The 26,376-nt window shown below is 38.8% G+C and overlaps 2 protein-coding genes and 1 pseudogene across 12 annotated transcripts in view; all 3 read left to right on the top strand.

The window, feature by feature from the left end:
* The window catches only part of NOD2 (nucleotide binding oligomerization domain containing 2), a 48,478-nt gene extending 43,734 nt beyond the window's left edge, over positions 1-4,744 (top strand). For 3 of the 4 annotated variants that reach the window (XM_069082519.1, XM_069082518.1, XM_069082520.1), the window contains 2 exons: positions 165-248; positions 2,702-4,744. In XM_069082519.1, coding sequence (XP_068938620.1) covers positions 165-248; positions 2,702-2,774 — 157 coding nt within the window. In that variant the 3' untranslated portion in view covers positions 2,775-4,744. Of the gene's footprint in view, positions 1-164; positions 249-2,701 lie in introns of those variants that run through there. The other variant, XR_011167286.1, reaches the window with a different exon arrangement.
* A 136-nt stretch (positions 4,745-4,880) lies between these two features.
* Positions 4,881-6,143, top strand: LOC138157064 (large ribosomal subunit protein eL30 pseudogene; annotated as a pseudogene).
* Positions 6,144-8,997: 2,854 nt separating this feature from the next.
* CYLD (CYLD lysine 63 deubiquitinase) overlaps positions 8,998-26,376 on the top strand; it is a 76,033-nt gene continuing 58,654 nt past the window's right edge. For 2 of the 8 annotated variants that reach the window (XM_069082515.1, XM_069082510.1), the window contains exons 1-2: positions 9,005-9,202; positions 10,135-10,213. The gene's annotated coding sequence lies outside the window, so the exon portion shown is untranslated. Of the gene's footprint in view, positions 9,203-10,134; positions 10,214-14,779; positions 14,857-25,852; positions 25,989-26,376 lie in introns of all 8 variants that reach the window. The other 6 variants (XM_069082514.1, XM_069082511.1, XM_069082512.1 and 3 more) reach the window with 6 other exon arrangements.

The following is a 26,376-nucleotide window of genomic DNA, read 5'->3' as shown; positions in this document are numbered from 1 at the left end:
GCAAGAGAAGCAGACTTGGAGTCAGGAGACCTGGGTTTAACTAGATGTATAGATGTGGATAAGTCACATAACCTCTGTGGGTATCAACTTTCTTTTTTTATAAAATGGGGGAATAATAATATTTGTGGCACTATCTCACAAGTTATTGCCATATTTGTTCCCAGGCTTTCCAACAACAGCATTACCCAACAAGGTGTTTCTGCCCTCCTTCAGGTTTTGCAAAGTAATGCTTCTATCAAATCAGTCTGGTAAGTTGTCCCTTTTCTGGGACGTCTTTATTTGTTTTGAGCAGCCCTGATTCCTCAATTTTTAAATTAGTCCTATCCATCAGTATTTGAGAGGGCTTTCTACTAGCCTACCTCTATTCTAGGGACTTGGGGATATGTATATCAGATGGGTCTATATAAAAGAAAGGAGAAGTCACAGCTCCTGTTCTCAGAGAGAAAACCTGTGTTTAATTTTTTAGTGGCCAAAGTATGTTACCATATGCAGCTATATTTCAAAAGATATGATTTAGCCTGTGATATATAATGAATCTGACCATATTTTCATGCATGGTCTAAAGAAGGATAGGACTTTTGTAAAGCTATGTGAAAAATGTTTCTATTTTTTTTGATCAGACACAATTGTCACAATTTGGAGGAGATATGGTTGTCAGATATTCTTTTTTTAATGCTTTTTTTTTCTTTTTGGAGGGGAGAAGGTAGGGCAATTGGGATTAAGTGACTTGCCCAAGGTCACACGGCTAGGTTTTTGTGTTAAGTGTCTGTAGCCGGATTTGAACTCAGGTCCTCCTGATTCCAGGGCCGGTGCTCTATTCACTGTGCCACCTAGCTACCCCATGTTGTCAGATATTCTTAGAGATGTCAGAGAGAGGTACCACATTTATACACTAGATCAGATTTGGGATAGATGTCCTCTGAAGTTCCTTCCATCTATATGATTCTATGACTCTGTAGTATCGAAATCTTTGTAAAGACATATTATAATGTTTTACTGTTATAAAACCAACATTGAGTCTTAATATCGGAGACATATTTGTTAAAACTCTGCTCTTACCAGTGTTTTCAGTAAATTTTTGTTCAGTTGTTTTCTCAGATGTGTCTAATTGTTTGTGACCTCATTTGGAGTTTTCTTGGCAAAGATACTGAAGTGTTTTACCATTTCCTTCTCCTGCTCATTTTCTAGCTGAAGAACTGAGGCAAATAAGGTTAAGTGACTTGCCCAAGTTCACATAGCTAGTAAGTGTCTAAGGCCATATTGGAACTCAGGAATATGAGTCTTCCTGACTCCAGGCCCAGCGCTCAATCCCTTATACCACCTAGCTCCCTTCCAGTAGGTGACTCATTCATATTAACGAGTGAAATGTTTCCTTCAATCCAACTATAAGCTCTTAGTTACAGTATTTCTTTTTAGGCTCTATTTTCCATGCCTTTAATTATTTTTAATATTTCTTTGTGGACCTTCTCTCTCTCTTTTTTCCTCCCCTTTATCTCACTTACAAAGACTGGAGCTGGTCTCAGTACTTTGCTTAAAAAAAAAAAAGAGGAGAGGGGGTTTACTCAGTGCTAAATAAATCAGGTGAATTATTACCCAGGTTATGTCAACAAAGATCAAGCAGTTCTATTCCCAGATGGTTATCAAGTCAGAATGGGGTGGTTTTAATTTCTTGATTTATCTCCTGTTGGTTCCTTGGCCCATATATCTCACTGCCTTTTCCTCAGATCTCCTACATCCGATTAAGTACCTCGGAGAGGGGAAGTGGGTGTGAATTCGGAGAAAAGGAGTAGTGAGGAATCACAGGAATCTTTTCAGGACCATGGTTCTATGGAAGATGCTACAGATTCTGTTTTAGCTCTCATACAGGAGATAAGAGAATTGAAACCAGTGAAACTAGTGAGAAAAGCTCTGAATTTGGTGTCAGAAGACCTGGGTTATTCTTTTGCTTTATTATCTGGGTGACCTTGATTAAGCCAGATTTTACTCTTTTTACTCATCTCTAAAAATTAAGGGAGTTGGATTAGATGATTCAAAGGGCCCTTCCAACTCTAGTTTCTATAATTTTGGATGACTAGTTGATTTCTAATGTCCTTTACTCACAAATAACTCACATTTATTTTGTGTTTTTAGGTTTTTAAAATTAGATTACAAGAAGCTCATTTGATCCTTATAAGAACTCTGAAATAGGTGCTATTATTATCCCCATTTCACAGAGAAAGAAATTAAGGTTTAGAGAAGTTAAGCCATCTTTCCAGGATCACACAAAGTATTTGAGGATGTAATTGAACTTCAGTTTTCTTTTTTTTTTTTTTTTAAAGCAATTGGGGTTAAGTAACTTGCTCAAGGTTACATGGCCAGTTATTTCTGGGTGTGGTGCTAAGTATCTGAGCCCTGATTTGATCCCCAGGTCATCCCGACACTGGACCGGTGCTCTTATTTGCTGAGCCACCTGGCTGCCCCGAAGCAATTGGGGTTAAGTAACTTGCTCAAGGTTACACGGCCAGGTGTTTCTGGGTGGGTGCTAGTGTCTGAGCCCGGATTCGATCCCCAGGTCATCCCGACACTGGACCGGTGCTCTTACTCGCTGTGCGACCTGGCCACCCCGAACTTCAGTTTTCTGAAAATAATAATGTGGATTATTAAACATTGAAATAGTTTTTTTCTTCTAATTTAAACTTATCTTATCCTTTCATGGTTTTAGGCTCAGAGGGAACACTTTCACTCCAGAGGAAATCGAGCAGCTCAGCCTCTCGGATGCCAGACTTTTGCTTTGATCACCAAGAGCCAATTTATTTGGCGAGTTTTGAGTTTAGACCTTGTATATTAGGAAATTGGTTTGATGTAGAATCATCACATTCAGATTGAACTCTATTCTTCCCAGTTCTGTTAGCCCCTAGATGTTGAGTTAGACAGTTTAACATTTTCAGATTGGAGCAGTATTTGACACTTGAGGATCTCTCTCTAAAGTCTGTTTCCATCAAACCCTTCCCAGATTCCATCCCTGGAGCATAGTGACTGTAAACTGAAATATGAGTGACATAATCTAGTGAATCCCTTTGCTGGTTGGTGGATATCTCTTGGGTGGATAATGTATGGTCTTGTGCTTCACCCTTCTGAGGCAGAGGGAGTAAGTTGTTAGCTTTAATTGAGTGTCTGCTATTGTACAGAATACTGTGCAACTCATGAAAATACTACTTATTTATGGTTAAAAGGGGAATTTTGGGGGATGGGGATGAAGCTGAAAGAAGGAAAAGTTCAGAAAGAATGAATGTCTCCTTTACCCTGGTAGCTCTTTCTCCTGGGCCTCAGATGCCATCCTAGATCACTGCCCTGAATCCATACTCCTATCATGAATCCTGGGCCCTGAATCTGCCCTTCCAGTCAATCAATCAACCAATCAGTCAGCAAGCTTATGTTAAATGTACACTGTCTACCAAGTACTGTCCTAGGTACTGAACACAGAAATAAAAACATGAGTTAGGCCTTGCACAAGGAGCTTACATTCTACACACACAATACATATAACCTGTTTTGTTGGTGCTTCTTCATTTGAATGGGTCAGGATATTTCTTCCCTCAGTTCTTTGATTTTATATATTATATACATATATGTATATATGTCCACTAGGTCAGGGTTAAGCTCTTCCTCTCCTTTTGGTGTTTACAATACTATTGGGAATGGCAGCTTGAAAGTGAATGCTAATTTCCCTATTCAGTTCTAAAACTGCAAGAAAACGAGGAATAAATTGGAATAAATTGGCTACAAGTTCAAATTTGAGGGACAAAACTATGTGAACCAAATCACATGTCCAAATTTCTTTTAAATCATATAAAACATTCATAAATAGATGGAGTCTTTGGAAACTAAGATTCATCACATTGCAACATTTTAAAGACACTTAAGGACTCAATTTTGAGAGGTGTCAGATGGTTTTCTAATTTGATGCCTTTGGATTTTTGTATGTGAAATGAACTCTGCTGAGATATTTTTTGGATATGAATTCTGAAGCAGACCTCTGGCAGTTGTTTCTCTGATCTGGGTTTGCTAGTATTGGAATATTTATGTTTATTAAGTTGCAATATGAAACACTTCCTGGAAGGATCTGTGATTTCTTTCAGCATGGAGAGTTCCTGGCGTGAGAACTCTATCCATCAACACAGTCTGTGCCTTAGTCCTGGGAAATTGCCTGAGACACAAAGCAGTAAAATGACTTGTTCTGGTTCACAGAGCTAGGAAATGTCAGGGGAGGGATCTGAACCAAGGACTTCCTGACTTCAAACTCAGTATTCTATTCACTATGCCAGGCTGACGGTATGGAGAGTTTACAACTGACTGTATGGAGAGTTTATAGGTCAACCAACAAACAAATTATTGAGTGTCTGCTATGTTGTAGGCACTATGCTAGGCACTGGGGATGCAAAGTTAATGTGCCATGCTAAAGTTGCTTGTGATCTATCAGGTGCAAAGTAAGGCCTTGACTATTAAAAAAAACTACTGCCATAACTCTTTGTCTTTCTGGAATTACAAAGCCTAGAGAGAGCACTGATTGTTGGGGATGATAGTTTGTCAATATTTATAAAGCACTTTGTATTTTCTCAAAGTTTGTATTTTTATAGAAAATGTGGCTGTGAACTTTTATGTAAATATTAAAGTATTTTGTCACTAAAGCCTCCTTTGTCATAAAACTCTAAATACATGTGAAACTTGTTTCATATTGAAGAATAAATAGTTCTCATTGTAAAAATAGATTTTTTTTTTTTAAATCAGACAATTTTTACTTAAGAAAGAATGCTTAGAAATAGCCCTGGCAAGCAAAACACATTTATCTTTCAGCTAAGAAAAATCAAATGCAATACAAATTCCCAATGAGTCATGTAAGGAGAACTTTGCTGAACACAGGCTGAAAGTAAAATTGCAGGCAAATTAGAGCCTCTGCAATTCACTAAGTTGAAGACGACGCTTATGACAGAAACAAAATGTGGAAGGTTCCAGTCTTTCCTTTTTGTAGGCACTTAGTTGAAGTAACTTCTTGCTGCTATCCCCACGGAAACAATTACTTTCAGCATTGAGTGAGCCAAGGCCCTTTTGTCACTAGCCAGAATGAAATATTTTGGGTTTTGTTGCCTTTGCCTAAGAAAGGTGTCTCAAGGACTAGAAAGCTTCTATAGGGACTGAAGGTACTTGTTTCTCCTGGCTTCTGAGAGAGGTGTTTATTTTGAAGAATGGGAAGGAGGGGCGAGAGATATTTTGTAATCTTTTTTTAATTCAATTTTCAGTTCTGAATTTTCTCCTTCCCCTTCCCCATCCTTAACTAATGAGAAGACAAGAAAAACAAAAATCATTATAAATATATATTATCATGCAAAGAAAATTTCCTTATTAGCTATGTCCAAAAAAAAGAAAAAAAGAAAATTTGTTTCAATCTGTACCCTGAGTCCATTAACTCTATCTGGAGATGGGTAGCATGTTTTATCATGAATCCTTTAGAATGGTTGGTCATTATGTTGGTCAGTCATTATGTCTTTCACAGTTGATTATCTTTACAATATTGCTATTGTTGTATAAATTGTTCTCCTTGCTTCACTTTGCATCAGTTCCTAGAAGTCTTCCCAGTTTTTTTAAACTGTTATACCTTTTTAAAAAAAACAAATAGTATGCTTTCTTGCTTCCCGGCCATCTTGTCAGCAGGTCTCTGGCTGAGGGTCCTCCCGCACCGCAGGCAGGAAGATGGTGGCTGCAAAGAAGATGAAAAAGTCGCTGGAATCCATCAACTTGAGGCTCCAGCTGGTCATGAAAAGCGGCAAATATGTGCTAGGCTACAAACAGACCCTGAAAATGATCAGACAAGGCAAAGCTAAATTGGTCATCTTAGCAACAACTGCCCAGCCTTGAGGAAATCAGAGATCGAATATTATGCTATGTTGGCCAAAACTGGCATACATCACTTCAGTGGCAATAACATTGAATTGGGTACGGCATGTGGGAAGTACTACAGAGTATGTACACTGGCTATCATTGATCCAGGTGATTCTGATATCATTAGAAGCATGCCAGAACAGACCAGTGAAAAGTAAAATGTATAAAAGTATACTTTAATAAACCGGGCCAAAACTTGTTTTTTTTTAAAAAAAAAAACAACCAAATAGTATTCCATTGTGTTCATATACTATAACTTGTTCAGGCATTCCTCAATTGATGGGGGTTCTCTGTTTCCAATTGCTTCCCACCACAAAAAGAGCTACCATAAATATTTTTGTATGTATGGGTCTTTTTCTTATTTCTTTGATCTGTTTGGGGCATAGACCTAATAGTGGTATTTCAGGGTCAAAGGGCACCCATAGTTTAATAGCTTTTTGGACATAGTCTCAAATTGCTTTCCAGAATTGTTGGACTAGTTCTCATTTCTTCCAACAGTGCATTAATGTACCTGTTTTCTCATAACCCCTCAAGCATGTCATTTTCTATTTTTGTTATTTTAGCCAATCTGAGGGGCATGAGGATGTACCTTTAAGTTTAAATTTGCATTTTCCTATTAGTGATTTAGAGCATTTTTTGTTGTGAAGTAGGTATGCTGGGTGAACTAGCAAAAATGCTTCCTTTTTACTCTGTCATCTTGACTCCACCCTGTTTTGTAATCTTTTAATGACAAAGCTTTTGTTTTTGTTCTGTGGCCTTGCTCTCTTTGGGGAAAGAATACACATTAGATTATAAATTATAAACTGATGTTAGCTGATTGGAGTGGGGGGATGGGCACAAGACTTTTCACAGCAATTGTTAATCCATCACAGATGAGTGCAATCTGCCAAAGTAGCTTGATTTGAAATTCTTCAGCATAAGGAATTCATAGCTGAAAAACAAGTTTCAAAGCCTAGCAGGGATCCCCAAAAGCATCCTAAGGCCTATGTACAAGTTTTGGCAGATTAATCTCTCTGTGGTTATGATTTTAAAGTCCTCAAAAGAAAGGGTAGAGACTGGGATTCTCCTAAGGGCGAATAGGCATTTGGATAGCATAGTCAGTCAATAAGTATTAAGAATCTATCTTATGCTTGGCACCGTGCTAAAGTTCTTGGCATACAAATAGGAAAAAGATAGTTTCTACCCTCAAGAAGCTTACAATGAAAAGAGGCTTACACAGTCCAGATAGGTTTCTAATAATACTTACGAATTCTTATAGAAAGGGTATTGGGAAACAAGAGCTCACATGAGACCTTTTCTCATTCACAAAACCCTGGTTGTCATATGTTAAATGAAAATGACATGGTTTCTCATTCTGGGGGGAAAAACCCTCTCTTGCCCTTTCTGAATGAAAATGAAGATTCTCAGTAGCGTTATCACTAGGTATCAGTCTCCTAAATTTAATAGATTCTACACAGGAAAAAAAAAACACAGTGATCTTATATCTATGGGGCTGAGAATAGACAAGAAATTTGGAATCATACATTTAGCAATTTCCTCTTGGAGAACTGCGCTCAGTTTTCTGTTATTCATTCTTTGCTGGCATTAAATGGAATAGCTAAATATTCTTGAGCTTCCCAGGTATAACAATAGGAAGTTGAATAGTCATATACATTAAAATGAGTAACTGTGGAACACTTCATGAAAACAGAAGGTGTCATGGCTAGACCATCTACCATGTACCTAGCCCTGTGCTGAGTATTGTGAAAAGAATAAACAGAAGATACAGCCTCCTGCTGTGGGAGGGGCTGATCTTGTTTGGGAAATTATATTATCAGTAAAACAATTAGAGAAGAATACCAGAGAGGGGGGAGCACTTTGGGAATTGGAATAATCAGGGAAAACTGTTTGAAGATGGGTCTTCAATTGGTCCCTAAAGTATCCTGAAGGTCTGTGATACTAGGTTCTTAAAGTGCCAAGGGGGTACAAATGCCAGCAGGTAATATGAAATTAGAAAAGCTTCCAGTATGGGTCTCATGATTGCATCTCTTCTGCATCCAGATGAGATAATGGGGAGGACTGTAGTGAATGATAGTCATTCTACAAGTACTTATTGGCACAGGGACACCCCTTTGTGCTGTCACCACTCAGGATGAATCCCTCAAACCCTTAGGAACAAGTCTCTCTTCCACAGGGAGAATTTATGTCATGATTAAGACCCTTCCCCTCCTACATCCCTCCTTTGAGTATTATTCATTCTCTTTCATAATTGGTGCTTAATTTGTCAGAGAAAGACTTAATTAACAAGAATCCAGTGTACTGAGAGCCTTCACTACTACGTTAAAAAATCACTTCCTTAAATATTTTTGAGCTCATCTGGGAATCAAAAAACCTTCCTTCTAATTGAAAGATCCTTAACTAAACCAAAACCCTGGCTGTTGGCCAGGAAGAATGAATTAAATGTGTGGCAATACTTTCTCCTCCTCTGTGACCTAAATTTGACCCCTCCCCCCAATGACTAGTGTGTGGCTTCTGGGATAGGAGCCGAACTTCCCTTCAGCCAAATTCATAAGGGGAAACTGAGGCACAGGGCTGCTGCGAGGGACTGGGAAACTCGATGGTCCAGAGCTAAGGGCAGAGTGTTATTTTGGGACTCCGGGCTAAAGCTGCGTCCCAGTCCTGACTCCCAGCTCAAGCTGGGGCGTGAGCTCTGACTTCTTCCAAATCTTACCACCCTAGGACCTCGGACCCTGCCCTACCCAGTTCAGCAAGACGTTTTGACAGCTGAGGCCCAGAGGGACTGGTAGTGCTCCACCCCTCTCATCACATAGCCAATGATGGCTCTAGGCCTGCAGCCAGACAGCCAATCAAAGAGCGCAACGCCACTCTCCCCGTCCCCGCCCTCTCTTGCCTCTTCCTCTTAGCCCTCCCCACCCCCACTTTGGCTCGACCGAGCTTGACGGAGCGGAAAGTCCCTTAGTACCGAGCTGGACCAGCAGGCATTGGTGGAGAGTCTCTCACGGGGAAGACCAATCCTGGCGCGCGCTGGAAGTCGTTCGGGTCACGATTGGTTCTCATTCCACTTCTCCCCCTCCCACTACCACTCCTTCCTTTCCTTCTCTCGGGCTTGGAGGCGGGGCAGGCGGGGGCGGACCCAGGTATCAGGTTCGGTTGCGCGGGGCCGCGCGTCTCCCGGAGGTAAATAGTCGGTGGTGGTGGTGGTGGCGGCGACGACTTTTGGCCTCCGGAGTCGGGGGCCCCAGGATTGGGAACCGGGCTTTCGCCTGGTCGGACCTGTTGCCCTCAGGTGAGAGAATGACTGGCGGCGCTGGCGCATCTGGCCCGGGGTTGGGGAGGCGAGACTCCTCGGGTGCCTTCCCCTCACTCCTCGACGCCCCCGGCACCGCCGCCTGCCTCGTCCGTGCTCCCAGTCCCGGCCCGTTATCTGGGCCTCGCCGGCCCCGCAGGCGTCACTCGCCGGCCTCACAGACTCACGTCGCTCCCAGCGAGGCCTGCCGGCCCGGCCTCCCCCGGGAAGGGATCCTAAACTCCGACTAACTGCCGCTGCTCATCCGGTGCCATTAGGCAGCCCCTTCTACTCCTGGGGCAGGGGCGGGGGAGACCCCCCCCCCCCCGGCCCCCGAGGAGTAATGTCGTAAATCACTAACTCCTCCCCCTTAGGGGAGGGGGCGGTAAACTGAGGCACCGGGCTGTCTGGTAGTCAGCCAGGCAGCCAGCGTCCACTTGGGATCCAGAGACTTCCAGCTGGGCTCAAACTAATGCTTAACTCCCTCCCTCCGGTGGGATAATGGAAGGTAGGGGTGGTAGGAACAGAAATGAGAGCTAGAGAGGTTCACAGGATTTAGAGCTGGAAGAGCTCTAATCCCACGTCGTCTGACAAGGGATTCTAGAACTTGGGGTTCACGAATCCTCAAGAGGTCTGACCATAGATTTCAGGGAGGCCTTGAACTTGAGTGTGAGAAAATTGACACCTTTGGTTTCACTAACATCTAACTGAAATTTAGCATTTTTTTCAGTTACAAAAGTAGACAATAAAGCCTTATTCTGATAAGGAGGTCTGTAGAGTTCACCAGACTGCCAAAGGGGGTCTATCACAAAAACGGTTAAGAACTCTCTTGGTCATGATTACTTTACAAATGAGGTAGCTGAGGCCCAGGAAGTAAAGGAATTCCCAACCTTCTCCTGTCTGGTGCTGATTTATTCTCCTTTCTGTTTCAGTTTCACCATCCACAGGGTGAGAATGCTGTTACACAACCACTTGGAGTTCTTTAGTTGAAAAATTCTCTGTGGACAGAAGGTATTTCTCTTTTCTTTTAATAATAAATGGTCTGGTGGTTAACATACATGTATCCAAATCAGTCAGTACAATCTATTATACATCTACTGTGTGTTCTAGGCACTGGGGATACAAACACTGTCTTAAAAAGTGCGAGTCTCATCTCTCAAGGAGGGCCTTCTTAGGGGTATTTAGTATGTGTACAGATAAGTAAATATAGAATAAATGTAAAATGGGGGGGATAAGGGAAATGCTTCTTAAAGGAAATGACACAGAAAGGAGTCAGTAAGTGTAAAATGCTTACTGTGTCAGGCAGTGTGCTAAGCACTGACAGTAGAGATAGAGGCAAAAAGACAGTTCCTTCCTTTTAGGAGTAGACTAAAAAAACACCTCCCAATGGTTGTAAAGACAATGCACAAAAGGAAGCTGAAAAAGAGAGTCTATGCCAAGGAAAGTACTTAGCTTGGAAACATGTTGGAGTCCAGATTGCAACATGGGGAGAAATGAACTAAAGGAGCTAGCAGGTTCTGAGAGGGAGAGGAGAGAAAGCATTTCAGGCATGAGGGATAGCATGTGTAAAGGCACAGAGGCAGAAGATGGAATCTAGACCTGTTTTGCTAGAATGTGGAATGAATAAAAGAGAATGATATTAGCTTAGAAAAATAGGCTAGAGCCAGATTGTAAAGGTCTTTAAATGCCAAACAGAGGAGTTTGTATTTTATCCTGAAGTTAGTGGGGCATCACTAAAGCTTCTTGTTTAGAAGAGTGACAGGGCCAGACATGACCTTTAGGATATTAATATGGCAGTGATCTGGAAGATGGAAATGAGAATTGTGAATTTGCATTCCAGAGAATGCTGCTCATGAGTGTTTGATATACAATGACATGTTCTTTGTACTTGTGTATACCTCTAGCTTTTGCATTTTTAAGACAGTTAATCTTACCCGAGTTTCCTTTCCCCAAGTTCAGCTAAAAATAACACATTACCTTACTTTTTGACTGAAAAATCTGTTTGTGACATAATAGGATTGTTAATTTTCTAGGCTGTGGTTTCTAGGGGAGAAATGAGAGGTTCTTAATGTGTTTCAAGGCCTGAGAGAGGGAATTGGTTCAAGTGTTACTTTTCTGCAACCCCTCATACCCTAGGTAGAAGTAATGGCTCTGAGTATTAGCCTGCTGTTCTTCACTATGTAGTGGGTGGATTTGCACTAGTACATTATCAGGAGAAAATGGTCTTGGAGAACTTATTGAAACTCCAAACACTAATGTTCTGTTGCAAAATCCTGGAAAATGCCAACAAATAGCATATTCCCTTTGGTGATAGTTATTATAAGATTTAACAGGACCAAGGCTCATGCTTTCATGTAAAAAAAAGTTTTTATTGATATCTTCTGTTTCTTAACCTACCTACCCTCCCAGAGGGTCATTTCATATGAGAAATAGTAATATTTTTTAGAGAGGAAGAAAAAATCACAATTGTAAAATACATTTCAAAAAGTTTGATAACATGTACATCAAGCTTTCTTTTAAATAATTATAATGTCTAATGATTTCAGTGATTTTGTATGTCCTGGACTTATATTTGATGACAAGAAAGATAATAGTGAAGAAGGGAGAATGAAGTTTTCCTATTCATCACTTGATTAATGTTACTATTTTTTCTTATTTATACTATATTCTGAGTTATTCAGGTTTTTGATATTGGTACACAATCTGTGCTATAAAAGGATTAAATGAAATGATCCAGAAAAATCAGTTTAACTTGGATTATGCTTTTTCAAAATTATGTTTTTTCCCTTTAAAATATAACAAGTAGGGGAGGCTAGGTGGCGCAGTAAATAGAGCACTGGCCCTGGAGTCAGGAGGACCTGAGTTCAAATCTGGCCTCAGACACTTGACACAGTTACTAGCTGTGTGACTTTGGGCAAGTCACTTAACCCGAATTGCCCTCCAAAAAAAAAAAAGAAAAACAAATATAACAAGTAAAACATTGCTTCTTCCTTACACAGTAATAAAATGTGTAACAGTAGAACAATAATTAGAATGATGACTTCACTCTTCACAGTTTTATTGCTATCAGATATAATTAATTTTAATGTACAAAACCACTGAAATCATATGAATCTGTGATGTAGATTCAGAAGTTCCCTTTAATGATGTAACTCAAAATCAGTTCCATGCCCATCCATCCTCTGTCACTTTCATCAACATTCTCTTAAAAATTCACTACAGAGGGATTGCCAAATAGGCTGTAGGCCTTTTCCTGACATTGTAAGTGTTCCAGTGGATCAGTTTTTCTTGAGACATGGCCAGCCCATCTTCTCTTTCTGTAATACAATTCTTTGATGATATCTTCTCCTCATAGTCTTCTTCAGAGTTCCTCCATGGTTCTACATTACTACCTTCTTATGCCTGTCACAGGCTTTTTCATTGCTCTCTATGTAATGCTCATCTGTAGTTCTTGAGATGCAGTGGTGTTCCAAGTTTAGAAGCATTATTAAATGCTTTTTAGGATTCTCTAGAAATACTGAGAAATAAAATTTCTTGGTCTAAACCCTTTCCAAACTTCTCTGTTTGGAGGCAGGCCAGATGGATGGACAATAAGCTTTCTTAGTGTTGGTAGTCAAATAATTGAATACAGAATAACCTTGTTAGATCATTGCCTTCCCACCCACCTGAAGTGTTTGACCCATCTAAGGGTGATATATATACTCTTTGTCCATCCCTTGAAAGGACTGATGCTTTGACCCATGTTTCTCTTTTGAGAAAATATTAAGTCTAGTAAACAAGCATTTAATAACCACCTGTCATTTGCCAGGTACTGTGTCGTGTTGGTCCTTCTATTTCAAAGAGGACCATGGCATCAAGGAAATGATGATATGACCTGCAGTTGACTTTGATTTGAGTGACGGAGGGCTGTGCAATGTCACCAATCTCACTTTCTCCTGCAGAGCCATCTGAATCCAGTGACCACATATTCATCTGGATGCAGTGGGAGACCCTGGCCCTTTTAGGATAAGGTCTTTTCACCTACTCACTTAGAGTGAGGTAACTAATGCCTATTCAGTGAGTAGTCCTCTTTAAGAAGTGAATCAAGGGATGACCCCTTTAATTAGAAAAAAAGAGGAAAAAAATCTAGCTTGGGGTGGGGAGGGAAGACCCTCAGGGATGCAGTTCTTAAGTGAAACTGTTACCTTTGACATTCACTTTAAGCCTGGAGGGTCCAAAATTCAGCCATTAAGCAGAGCCTGGGCTGGGACCTATTGTGGTCCAATCTATGAGCTTTTGAGTGAAGTGGGTTTTATATATGTAAATGTGTAGAGAGAGAAAGACTGACCAACTGAGACTAGGAGATAATATAATTGAATTCCTGGGAGTTGATGATTTCATCAGCTAGCCATAAAGGGGGCCAAGCCTTGGAGGACCACCACAGTTAGGGTTATGACCTGAATGAAGATCTTGCAAAGGAGACTGAAGAGTGGTCAGACGGGTAGAAGAATGAGGAGAGAGCAGTGTCAGAAAACCTGTAGGGAAGAGTGTGTCAAGAACAGGGTGATGGACAGTGTCAGAGGCTGCAGAGAGGTCAAGAAGCGTGAGAATTGAGAAAAAGGTACTGAGATTTGGCTATTAAGAGATACTTGGTAACTTTGAAGAGAGCAGTTTCAATTGAATGATAAGGTTAGAAACTGGTCTACAGAAGTTAAAAAGAGTGAGGAAAAAGGAAATGGAAGCCCTGAAGGGAGGAGGTCTGTTTGTTTAGGAGTGATCAACTAAGGAACTAAATAATTTTATTATTCATTTGTTTTGGAATGTTAGCACAAAACTATTTTTATATGTGATCTTTTTCTTGTTCAAGATGGCTATAAATGTTGCCTCAAGTCATCTTGGGTGAGAGAGTCCTTTCAGAAGGCAGTGGGGAACTATGCCAACTTGCGTGTGTGTGTGTGTGTGTGTGTGTGTGTGTGTGTGTGTGTGTGTGTGTGTGTGTGTGTGTGTGTGTGTGTGTGTGTGTGTGTCTCTCTCTCTCTCTCTCTCTCTCTCTCTCTCTTTCTCTCGTGTCTCTCTCTCTGTTTCTCTGCCATAATTGATATTAATGTAAAATTAAGAAAAATTATTTCTGGTAGATTTATCTAAAACCCAGCATACATTATTAATAATTTTTTTTCTCCAAAACAAATCTCATTACATTGTATAGACACACTGATTAAATGTTAGTATTGAAGAGTCAGACCTTTGCTGTTACGGGAAGCTTGAGGTCAGTAAAAGTATGTAATCTGGAAAGCAATTCAGCCTATTCTGTTCTTTTCAGATCTGGGCAAAGCTCATTGACTATCTTTACTTCTTTTCCTAATTATACACACACACACACACACACACACACACACACACACACACTATTGGACAAGCTCTATAGGGTGTCCATTTAGTAGATGCATGTTGAAGTCAAGGCAGTAGGCAGTCTTTATCCGTTTGGTTGTTTCTCTAGATGGTCAGGCCAAACTCCTTTGAGTAATTAGAGATTTCTTCCTGGAGACTTTCACTGTCTTGATACTTCCTGTAATTAACAAAATGCCATCTTTATCTGAGAACCTCACCTTCCTCTGGGAAACTTTGACTTGGACTCTTGAACTGGATCTCCTCCATCACAGTGATGAATACTTTTGGTGAGCATACATTTCTTTGTTTTATACCTCACCTGAAGTTTATTTTCAGGTCATTGAACTGGGTTATTTCTGTCATTTTCCAGAGAATCTGTTACATTCCAAGGAATGATCTTAGCATAGAGATGGGAGGCACCTTTTAAAGGGGCCTGCAAGGCAGTGTTGTTCTTCTGAGTCAAATGTTTTTTTTCATAGTCAATAAATAATACAAATCTTATATTCTCCTTGTCTTTCAGTCATTTGTGAGATTGTAAAGATGTGATATTACACTTGAGGTAAAAATTGATTGTGAGTAATATTACAAGAATTTTTATGAATTTGGTAAAAAAATTAAGTCTCATCAACATGACTTATTTGGATATAATATAACAAAAAAATTGTTTTCTATCATCCATCAAAGTATTTTGGAGAGGAACCAATATTTGCTTTCAGTCATAGCATTGGACATATAAAGGAAACCCTTTTAGAGGTTGTGTCTAGTACTTAACCTTCCTCTGTGGTCTGGAAACAAGTCTAATTTCTATTATTCTTTACATTTTTTTTGGGGGGGGAGAAGAGTGTAGAACTGGGAATAGAAAGGGTTTGGCTGGATATTTGTTGGTGTGTTTACATGTAGAGTTTAGATAGATCATACTGGTTACACTGCTATTACAAAATGATGAGGTTGGCAACAATTTCTGCCCTTCTTAGGAAGAGAAATGGGAGAGGTTTAAGGATAATGAATGGGAATTGCTTAGGATATAGTAAAATGAAGATGATTTAAAGTATCATATTACAGGTACATTTTGTTTTTCACAATATAGAACACCCTCTAAAGTCACGTGTAAAACTATTTCCATTTTAATTGTGTTGGGAGTGCTTGCTATGGAATAGAAAGCTCTTTTTTGTTTTATTTTGTAAAAACAAAAATTCCCTAATATAAGTGTTTTTTTTGTAACTATAGATTTTCACATATTAGGATTGCTTAAAACATTTCTGTTTTGATAATTCCACCTGTGCTTTTGTTAGTATATAAGTTAGGGTGAAGTTTTAAGCAGCATGAGGATTTCTCCCCAGTCATGAAATGTTAAAATCTTTGTGTTGATAAATCAAATTTTAGCTTGCTTAAGAATATGGAAGTGTTTCTCCTTTTAGAGAAAGAGATTCTTTCTTAAAGTGATGGTCTTTTTGTATTATGTAGAAGAGTCTGAAAGAGATCTCTTTGGTTCTCCTTTCTGTTTGGTAATTATAATCAGGAACAGTAATTTAGTGCAGTATATATTGATTCTGAAATCTGATAAAGAATGAATAGCCTCCAGTGCTTTTAAGAACTGTGGAGAAGCACAAAGTTCTTGGATTTCAATCCTGGCTTTGTTTCCTTGATGAGATTCTTATGAACAGTATGTGCTGATAACCTGAGAATCAAAGTGATCTTATATCTTCTAGATAAGGCAGATAGTGACCCTTTAATAATATGTATATATAGTGATTCAGCTAATTGATGCTGTTAATTTTGCTGTCTGCTATGGTTTAGAACTTGCTAAAATTTTCATTGGTATTTAGTATACAAAATATTTTTTGCCTGTATTGTATTCCCCAGGTCATTAGGAGGTAAGGTAAATATTTGTATCTTCTAAACTTAATATTTCTCACCCACATATAGTAAATCCCTATTCAGTTAGAATCTACAAACAAACTCAAATAACTAGTGTTTTCAAAGGTCTTTTCCAGTGATAATTGGTGCTTCAGTTTAACTTGGTAAACTAATCTATTAAGATCCTTGATGCTGGGAATACAAAAGCAAAAATGTCTCTTGTCATAGGGAGCTTACATTCTTTTGGGATGTTCACAGATGAATATAAAGTAATTTGAGGAACTTGAAAATACTTAACTGGGGTGATCTGCTTTGTATAGGAGGTGGCACCTCAGTTGAGTGTTGAATGAAAGTAAAAATTCTGTTTTTGAAGCATTTGTGGCAGGGTGGGGTTGGGTAGCAATAACTCATATGAAGGTATGGAAGTTCATGGAAGAGCTAGTAGTCCAGTTTGCCTGGGACATTAATATACATACAGGGGAGTAATAGCAAATATTTGAAAAGATAGATTGGAACTAAGTTGTAGAGGTGTCAGTTGCTAAGTGCAGTAATTTTTTTTTATCCTAGAGGAAATAAGGAGGTACTGAAGATTTTTTAGCAGAATAGTGACATGGTTAGACCTTACCTTATGTAATAGTAATGTAATTTGATTGCTTTGTATTGGCAAAGCTAACAGGTACTTAGCACCTAGTTTGAAATTAATTAGATCAAGCCTTTGTTAAGAAACAAAAGGTATGAATCCCTGTTGCTGACATAACAGGAAGTTGCTAATGTAACAGGAAGGGGCAGAATAGGGAGGAGCTAATAGGTATATAAGGAGAAGCCCTAGCTGGAATTTCAGATCTTCTTGGAGCCAGGTTCTGGAGGCTGAGGAAGAGAGGTCCAGGCTGGAGAGAATGATTTTTATTCTGAGAACCTAGATGAAGTGATTTTGATTCTGGGAACCAGCTGAAACTTCTGCTGAAGACTTCTGAGGGCCAGCCAGAGCTGCCAGAGGAAGCATGACTGTGGTGTCTGTCCTTTGTCTGTTTGTGGCTTTGTTAAGCCTTGACTTCCCAGGAACAGAGACTGTGAAGGATTTGAGATGGATTGGATACTGTGAGCTCCGCTGTGGAGCAGGAACTGCATGGAGAGCTGGACAAGGAACTGGGAGCTGTCTACCTTTGAACCCAGGTGGCACTTGGTTAGATTTGGGCAGAAGCTGGGACCATGGAAGAGGAGCCATGGGAGCTGAAAGCTTGCCGCGAGTCAAGATGAAAAGACCTCTCTGTGGGTACTGAGTAGTGACTGAAATTGTAATTCACTAGTGACCTAGGGGTGGATGGCTTGTATATTTCCCACTACCCCTTAAGAGGGTACTGACCAATGATTGAATAGTGACTGATGGCTAAATAGTGACTGATTTGTAACTTGGTGTGCCCCATGGGTGGAGGACTTTTGACCTTTTGTACTTTGTGATTGAATGATTGAGTTACTAAGTGATTGATTGACTAAGTGATTGTACTTTGTTCAAAACTATATGACCACTTTGGTAAAAACTATGGCCATTTTAGTGATAAGTTGTTGAGTTGTGACATGGTGAATGCTGTATTTTGATTTTCTGTGATAAGTTGTAACATTGTGAATGCTGTACCTTGATTTTCTGTGAATGTTTTGCTCTGATTTGTTATTGAATAGAGAGTTTGCTATACTATGTAATCAGAACCTTGAAAGCTGTTCAAAGCAGCAGTCCTCTGGAAAGCTGCTTGTGTTTGGCTTTATACCTTGGGAAGATTATTTCGACTACTTTGTGAAGGATTAATTAGAAAGGAAGACTCTAGAAGCATGGAGACTAGGAGAACCAGAACTAGTGTGAATGGAGGAAAAGGAGAAGATGCAAGAGGCAATGATGTAATCAATATCTATAAGATTTATTAATTGATTGAATAGGATAGGAAAAGCAAAGAGTGACTTGGAGTTTGTAAATCAGGGTGACTAGAAGAATGATGGTGCTCTCAGTGGAAATAATTTGGAAGGAGAAGAGAATCTTTGGGGGCAGGGGGAAGATACTTAGTTCCATTTTGGAGGTGTTGCATTTTAGATTCTGACAGGACATCTAGGTGGTTATTATCAACTGCCAACTGTACATGTGGGTTTCTGCAACTTAGGAGAGAGATTGGGGCTAGATATATAGATTTATAAATCATGTGCATATTGATGATCATTGGACCTATGGAAATATATAAAATTAATGAGAATACAAAGTAGACCTGCACTACTTACGAACTTCTTTAGATGCAGATAGAGACTGACATTGTTTGGTTCCCAGGAGTCACATGACAGCCTCCCAATAATCTTTTGGCAGGTGCAAGCTGCCCATCTGTTGTACAGGGCTGTGGGGGAGAGGGAGGGAAGGAGGGAAGTAAGGTGAGAGAAAGAGAGAGACAGAGAAAGGGAGAGGTAGAGAGAGAGAGAGACAGAGAGAGAAAGAGAGAGAGAGCAGACAATAGTTGTCTCAGTGTTAGAACCTTGAGGGGACACCCATACTTGCCTTGGGAAATGGATAAGGAGCCAAGAAAATGGTGGAAAAATATCAGACAAGTAGTTGGAAAACTGAGAGAGAGAGCAGTGTCTTGGAATTTTTTTTTTTAAAGCAATCGGGGTTAAGTAACTTGCTCAAGATTACACAGCCAGTTATTTCTGGGTGTGGTGCTAAGTATCTGAGCCCGGATTTGATCCCCAGGTCATCCCGACACTGGAGCAGTGCTCTTACTCCCTGAGCCACCTGGCCGCCCCAATGTCTTGGAATTTAAGGGAGAAAGAGAGTATTTAGGAGTGGTTAACAGTATCAAAAAGTGTGGGTTGTGCATTGCTAAGTAGCAGTGAGTACTAAATTGAGATCTTGAACTTGGGGAGAGTAAACCTAGGCAAGTTCCTCCTATTGAGCTCATCTGTGTTGGAGTAGGAGAGTAGAAGGCTGTGGGGGTAAGCCACTTTTGAGGCTTGGCAGGTCCTGAATGACCCTACAACCAGGTAGTGAGGAATTCAAGGGTAGAAAATAATCACTCTTATCAAGATATAGTGAAGGGTGGAAAGTGAGAAACGAACACGGCTAATACATTGGGAAAACAGGAAGAGGGGGTAGAGAGATTAGAGGTCATGATGAGGATAAACATAGGCGGAATAAGGTAGGGGAAGAACTAGAAGAAGTTATGATTGGAGAGGGATATTTCAGAGTTCAGGACCATGTAGAGAGTACAGTTATGGGTAATAGATTATCCCTTTGAGTGAACCTTAGGAAGCATGTACTAAGTCTCGTGCAGGTGATGGAATTCCAGCTCAACTATTTAAAATCCTATAAGATGATGCTGTTAAATTGCCGCATTCAATATACCTGCAAATTTGGAAAACTCAGTAGTGGTCACTGGATTGAAAAAAGATCAGTTTGCATTCCAATCCTAAAGAAGAGCAATGCCAGAGCATTTCAGATTATTGAACGTACACTCATTTCACACACCAGCAAGATTATGCTTAAGATTGGGGCGGCTAGGTGGTGCAGTGAATAGAGCAGCGGCTCTGGAGTCAGGAGGACCTGAGTTCAAATCCGGCCTCAGACACTTAACACACACACACACACACACACACACACACACACAAAACTAGCTGTATGACCTTGGGCAAGTCACTTAACCCCAATTGCCCTCCAAAAAAAAAAAAAGGAGATTATGCTTAAGATTTTGCATGGTAGGCTTCAGTAAAAATAGAAACAGAGAATTACCAGAAGAGCAAGCTGGTTTTCTAGAGGCAGAGGAACTAGAGACCAAATTGCCAACATTTGCTGGATTATAGAGAAAACAAAAGAGTTCCAGAGAAAAACATCTACTTCCACTTCATTGATTGTGTTAAAGCCGTTGACTTTGTGGATCACAACAAAATGTGGCAAGTCTTCAAAGAGATGGGAATATCAGATCACGTCTCTTAAAGAACCTGTATATGGGCTAAGAAACAATAGTTATAACAAAACATGGAATAACTGATGGGTTTGAGATTGAGAAAGGAGTATGACAAGCTGTATATTGTCACCTTATTTATTTAACTTATATGCAGAGTACATCATGTGAAATGCCAGGCTGGATGAATCAAAAGACAAAATTAACGTTGCTGGGAGAAATATCAACAATCTCAGATATGCAGATGATATCACTCTGATGGCAGAAAGTGAAGAGGAATTAAGAAGCCTCTTAAAGGGGGGGGGAAGAGGAGATTCTAAAAAACTGCCTTGAAGCTTAACATCAGAAAACCCAAGATCTTGGCAGCTGGTCCTATTACTTCCTGGCAAATAAAAGGAGAAGAAATAGATGTAGTGTCAGATTTTTTATATTTCTGGGCTCAGAGATTTCTGCAGATGGCAACTGCAGCCATGAAATTAAAGGATGCTTGCTCCTTAAAAGGAACACTATGGCAAATCTGGGACAGCATACTAAAAAGCAGAGATATCCCCTTTCTCACAAAGGTCCGTGTAATTAAAGCTGTGGTTTTTCTAGTGGCAGTGTATGGCTGTGAGAGTTAGACCATAAGGAAAGCTAAGCACCACAGAATCAGCACTCAAATTTTGGTGCTGGAGAAGACTTTTGAGAGTCCCTTGGACAGCAAGGAAATCAAATCAGTCAATACTTAAAATTAATTAAGACTGTTTAATGGAAGGTCACATACTGAAACTAAAGCTTAAATACTTTGACCACATAATGAAAACATAGGACTCATTGAAAAAGACCCTGATATTGGGAAAGGTTGAAGTCAAAGGGATGGCAGAGGATGAAATGGATAGATTGTGTCATGACACAATAAATCTGAACTTGGACAGACTTCAAGAGACTGTGGAGGATAGAAGGGCTTGGCATGCTATGGTCTGTGGGGTTGTGAAGAGTTGGACATGACTGAACAACAATGAGTGGCTAAGGTAAAAGGAAGATATAGGTCATAAGAGTTAATGAGGTTGTTGATTTAGAAGGTCAGGCTGTTGAGGGGACACCAACATGTAAATCAAAGTCCAATTTACAAGCAAATTCTATCAAACTTAGATTTAAGGAATAATTAATTCCAGTACTCTATAGACTATTTGGGAAAATTGGTGGAGTCCTACCAAATTCTTTTTATGGTACAAGTTTGGTACTGATAGCTAAACTGGAGAGAACCAAAACAAAGAAAATTGTTAACCAATTTTCCTAATGAATATAGATACAAAAATTTTAGATAAACTATCAGCAATAAGATTACAGCAACTCATCATGAGAATAATACACTTATCAGGTAAGATTTATATCAGGAATGCAGGGCTGATTCGGTATTAGGAAAAGTATCAGTGTGATTGCTCATATCAACAACAAACCTAACAGAAACCATATGATTATCTCAATAGATGCAGAAAAAGCTTTTGACAAAATTCAACACTCATTTCTATTAAAAACAATAGAGAGCATAGGAATAAATGGAGACTTCCTTAAAATGATAAGTAGCATCTACCTAAAACCTTCAGCAAGCATTATATGTAATGGGCATAAACTAGATTCATTTCCAATAAGATTGGGACTGCAACAAGGATATCCATTTTCACCACTGTTTTTCAATATGGTACTAGAAATGTTAGCTGTAGCAGTTCGAGAAGAAAAAGAAATTGAAGGAGTTAGAATAGGCAAAGGAGAAACTAAGTTATCACTCTTTGCAGATGATATGATGATATCTTTGAGAATCCTAGAGAATCAAGTAAAAAAACTACTTGAAATATTAAACAACTTTAGTAAAGTTGCAGGATATAAAATAAACCCACATAAATCATCAGCATTTCTACATATTACTAACAAAGCCCAGCAGCAAGAGATAGAAATTCCATTTAAAATTAGTGTAGACATAAAATATTTGGGAGTCTCCCAGCATAAACAAACCTGGGAACTATATGAACACAATTACAAAACACTTTTCACACAAATAAAGTCAGATCTAAATAATTGGGAAAACATCAGTTGCTTGTGGGTAGGCTGAACTAATATAATAAAAATGACAATTCAACCTAAATTAATTTACTTAAGCAGTCCTGTACCATTCAGACTACCAAAAAAATTATAGAGCTAGAAAAAATATCAAAATTTGTCTGGAAGAACAAAAGGTCCAGAATTTAAAGGGAATTAGTGAAAAAAAGCATTAGGAAAGGCAGCCTAACCATAGCAGATTTTAAATTGTATTATAAAACAGTAATCATCAAAACTACCTTGTACTGGCTAAGAAATAGAGAGATAGATCAGTAGAATAGGTTAGGTACACAAGACACAGTAGTCAATGATTATAGCAATCTACTGTTTGATAAATCCAAAGACCTCAACTTCTGGGATAGGGACTCACTATTTGACAAAAACTGTTGGGAAAACTGGGAAATGGTATGGCAGAAACTGGGCATAAACCAATATTTGACACCATATACTAAAATAAAGTCCAAATGAGTACACGATTTAGGTGTAAAGGCTGATGCTATAAACAAATTTGGGGAGCAAGAAATAATTTATCTGTCAGATTTATGGAGAATGGAGAAATTTATGACCAAACAAGAGATGGAGAACTTTATGAAATGCAAAATGGATAATTTTGTTTTCATTAAATTTAAAAGGTTTTGCACAAACAAAGCCAGTGCAACCAAGATTAGGCAGGAAGCAGAAAACTGGGAAAGAATTTTTACAACTAGTGTCTCTCATTTCTAAAATACATGGAGAACTGAGTGAAATTTACAAGAATACAAGTCATTCCCTAATTGATAAATGGTCTTATGAACAGGCAGTTTTCAGAGGAAGAAATTAAAGCTATCTGTAGTCATATGAAAAAATTCTCTAAATCTATTGATTAGAGAAATGTAAATCAAAACAACTCTGAGGTAACCACATCACACCTATCAGATTGGCTAACATGACAAAACAGGAAAATGACAAATGTTGGAGAGGATGTGGGAATGTTGTAACACTGATTCATTGTTGGTGGAGCTGTGAGCTGATCCAACCATTCTGGAGAGCAATTTGTAACTATGCCCAAAGGGCTATAAAAATGTGCATACTCTTTGACCCAGCAATACCACTTCTAGTGTCGTCTCCCAAACAGGGCATAAAAATGGAACATGTACCCATGTGTACAAAAGTATTTATAGAAACTCTTTTTGTAGAGGCCAAGAATAGGAAATTGAGGGGATGTTCATCAATTGGGGAATGGCTGAATAAGTTGTGGCATATAAATGTAATGGAATACTGTTGTGCTATAAGAAATAAGGAACAGGCAGACTTCAGAAAATCCTGGAAAGATTTATATGAACTGGTGCTGAGTGAAGTGAGCAAAACCAGGAGAACATTGCTCACAGAAATAGCCACAGTGTGTGATGACTGATTTTGATAAACTTAGTCTTTCTCAGCAATGCAGGGACCTAAAACAATTCCAAAGGACTCATCATGATAAAATGCCATCCACATCTAGAGAAAGAAAGAACTATGGAGTTGGAATGCAGAGCAAAGCAGGCGATTTTCTTTTTTGTTTTGTTTTGTTTCTTCTTTATCATGGTCCCACACATTCATTATAATTCCTCCATGCAACATGACTAATGTGAAAATGTGATTAATAGGAATGTATATATTGAACCATATCATATTGCATGCTCTCTTGGGGAGGATAGGAGGAGAGGGGGAGAAAATTTAAAACTTAATAGAAGTGAATGCTGAAAACTAAAAAATAAATTAATAACTTTAGAAAAAAAGAAAATAAGTAAAAAAGTTATCAAAGTCCACAAGTTTAAAGTTGTGGTACTAAGGAAGAATGTGACCTGGTTGAGAAAGGAGGGAAAGTGACTTGTAGATCAGTAGAGTTGAGCAACAAAGATTTGTTCTTATTGACAGATAAATGGATGGAGTGAGCCTTGGAGGGGGGAAAGTTGAAAAGTAAATATATGGTAGGAGGGAGCCTGAAAGTGGAAGTGAGGAGATAGGGATATACTTTATCCAGAGGTATATTCTAAACCTTCAAAGATTAGTTCTTTTCAATGTAGTGACCCTGGAGAATCACTTCACTTTTTATTGCTCTAGGAAATTCTTAAGACTATAAATTGCAGAGAAGATGCAGATCTGTGTTGCTAGGGGGAGTTTCCCCACTCTAGAGAGTTCCCTATACCAGTGAAATCACAAGTCCAGTCTCTATTCCTCATTCTCAGTATACATAATATAATATTCAATTAGAGCTTTCCAATTTCTGATGCTGGAGAAATAAGAATTTACTGTATGTCTGTAATGGGATGGTTAGCCTATATTTATAAATATAGTCCTAATAATTTAGTTCTTTGGGATTGATTAGGTTTTTTTGGGGGGGGGCAGGCTTATGATTTCATTGGTGAGGAAACTGTTTCTGGTGAAGCAGATCTCCAACTGATCTGAAACTTTAAAAAGGGCATGTTATCATTATCAGTTGTCTTGGTGTTAAATGTGGCTATGTCTAATTAGCTTTAAACAAAGACAATTTCTATATGCATACAACAACTTGGACTGTGTTTCTTCCACTGTGTTATGTACAGTGCCAAGAACATGGTAGACATTCAGTAAATAATTTTCTTTCAAATTTAAGCCTAACTTTACTTCCATTTTCATTAGCATTGCTTTGAATAATTCTGAGTATTGGTGGCAATGATCATTTCTATTCCTGAAACACTTAGTTTACAAAGCTCTCTGTTGCTTGTTGTTCTGCTTGTTTCTATATTTCAGGCAAGGAAGGCATGAAATTAATACATTATTTGTAGCACGTAATTAATATATTACTCTATCATTCTATAGTGTTTTGCCAAAGTTACTGCATTTCTGTATTCTTAGAATTCCCCCCCCCCCCCCCCCCCCAGTTCATATGTTCAGTAAAGTGCAGGTCTTATAGTTACAAAACCAAAATTTTACTTAAAAATATTTAGAAGAGACTTTAGCCTTTCTCGATAATGCTTTATACATATGTACATATACATACACATTTACCAACATCTGTTTTAATATGAACTCATTCCCATTTATGTTATTCTAAGTGGAAAAAAAAAAGAAATGTTTATAATTACCTGCACAATACATTTTCTTGCTTAATACCTGGAGACTATTCATCTTCTGTAGATCAGTCCTGTTTTCTCTAGATTGGAGATTTTTCAAATAATTTTTTCCCCCTCATCTTACTAAGGCATAAGTCTATTTAAGGTTCCCAAGCAAAGAATATAGTTATACAACTAATTTTTCATACAGCTTCCTGAGGACACAATAAGGCCGGTGGGTGTCTCAGTGGATAGAGCGTTGGGCCTAGAGTTAGGAAGACCTGAGTTCAAATATGTCACACACTTAAGTACCTTTGTGACTCTGGGCAAGTCATTTAACCTCTGTTTGACTTAATCTATTGGAGCAGGAAACGTCAAGCCACTCAAGTGGCTTTGCCAGGAAAAACCCACATACAGCATTGACATACAATGGTCTTCAGGGTCATGAAGAGTCAGATATGACTTGAATGATTAAACAGCAACAATGATACAATAGTAAATCCAGTAAGTTAAGATTTTATTTTGGCTAAATGTCACAAATGTATTTATTAGTGGTCGCAAACAGTTACAAATTGTGACTTGAAAATTTTAAGATAAAGAACTGTGAATTAGGAGAATTGTTTATATATGAAGTTACCAATTCAGAGTAAGGTTACTGGTATTTAAAAATAGTGAAAATCATGTTATATTTTTTCACAATTAAGTTTGAGCTTGATTTGCGTGATTTCTTTTAAAAATACTACCAGAAATGCTACAGTAGTTGTGTTTAAATCCATTTCAATAGGTGTATGTGTATACCCATACACACTTAAAAATGAAAATAATACCTTAACTAATCAAGTTGTAACCTTAGTTTGCATGGAACTGAGAAACATGGGGCTTGAGGGGAAAA

This window comes from Petaurus breviceps, unplaced genomic scaffold, assembly GCF_028583685.1.
Source record: "Petaurus breviceps papuanus isolate PSGF00001 unplaced genomic scaffold, PetGlider_PUasm1.0 171, whole genome shotgun sequence".
Taxonomy (NCBI): domain Eukaryota; kingdom Metazoa; phylum Chordata; class Mammalia; order Diprotodontia; family Petauridae; genus Petaurus; species Petaurus breviceps.
Note: the sequence above shows the minus strand (reverse complement) of the source record. Positions and strands in the feature narration are given on the sequence as shown.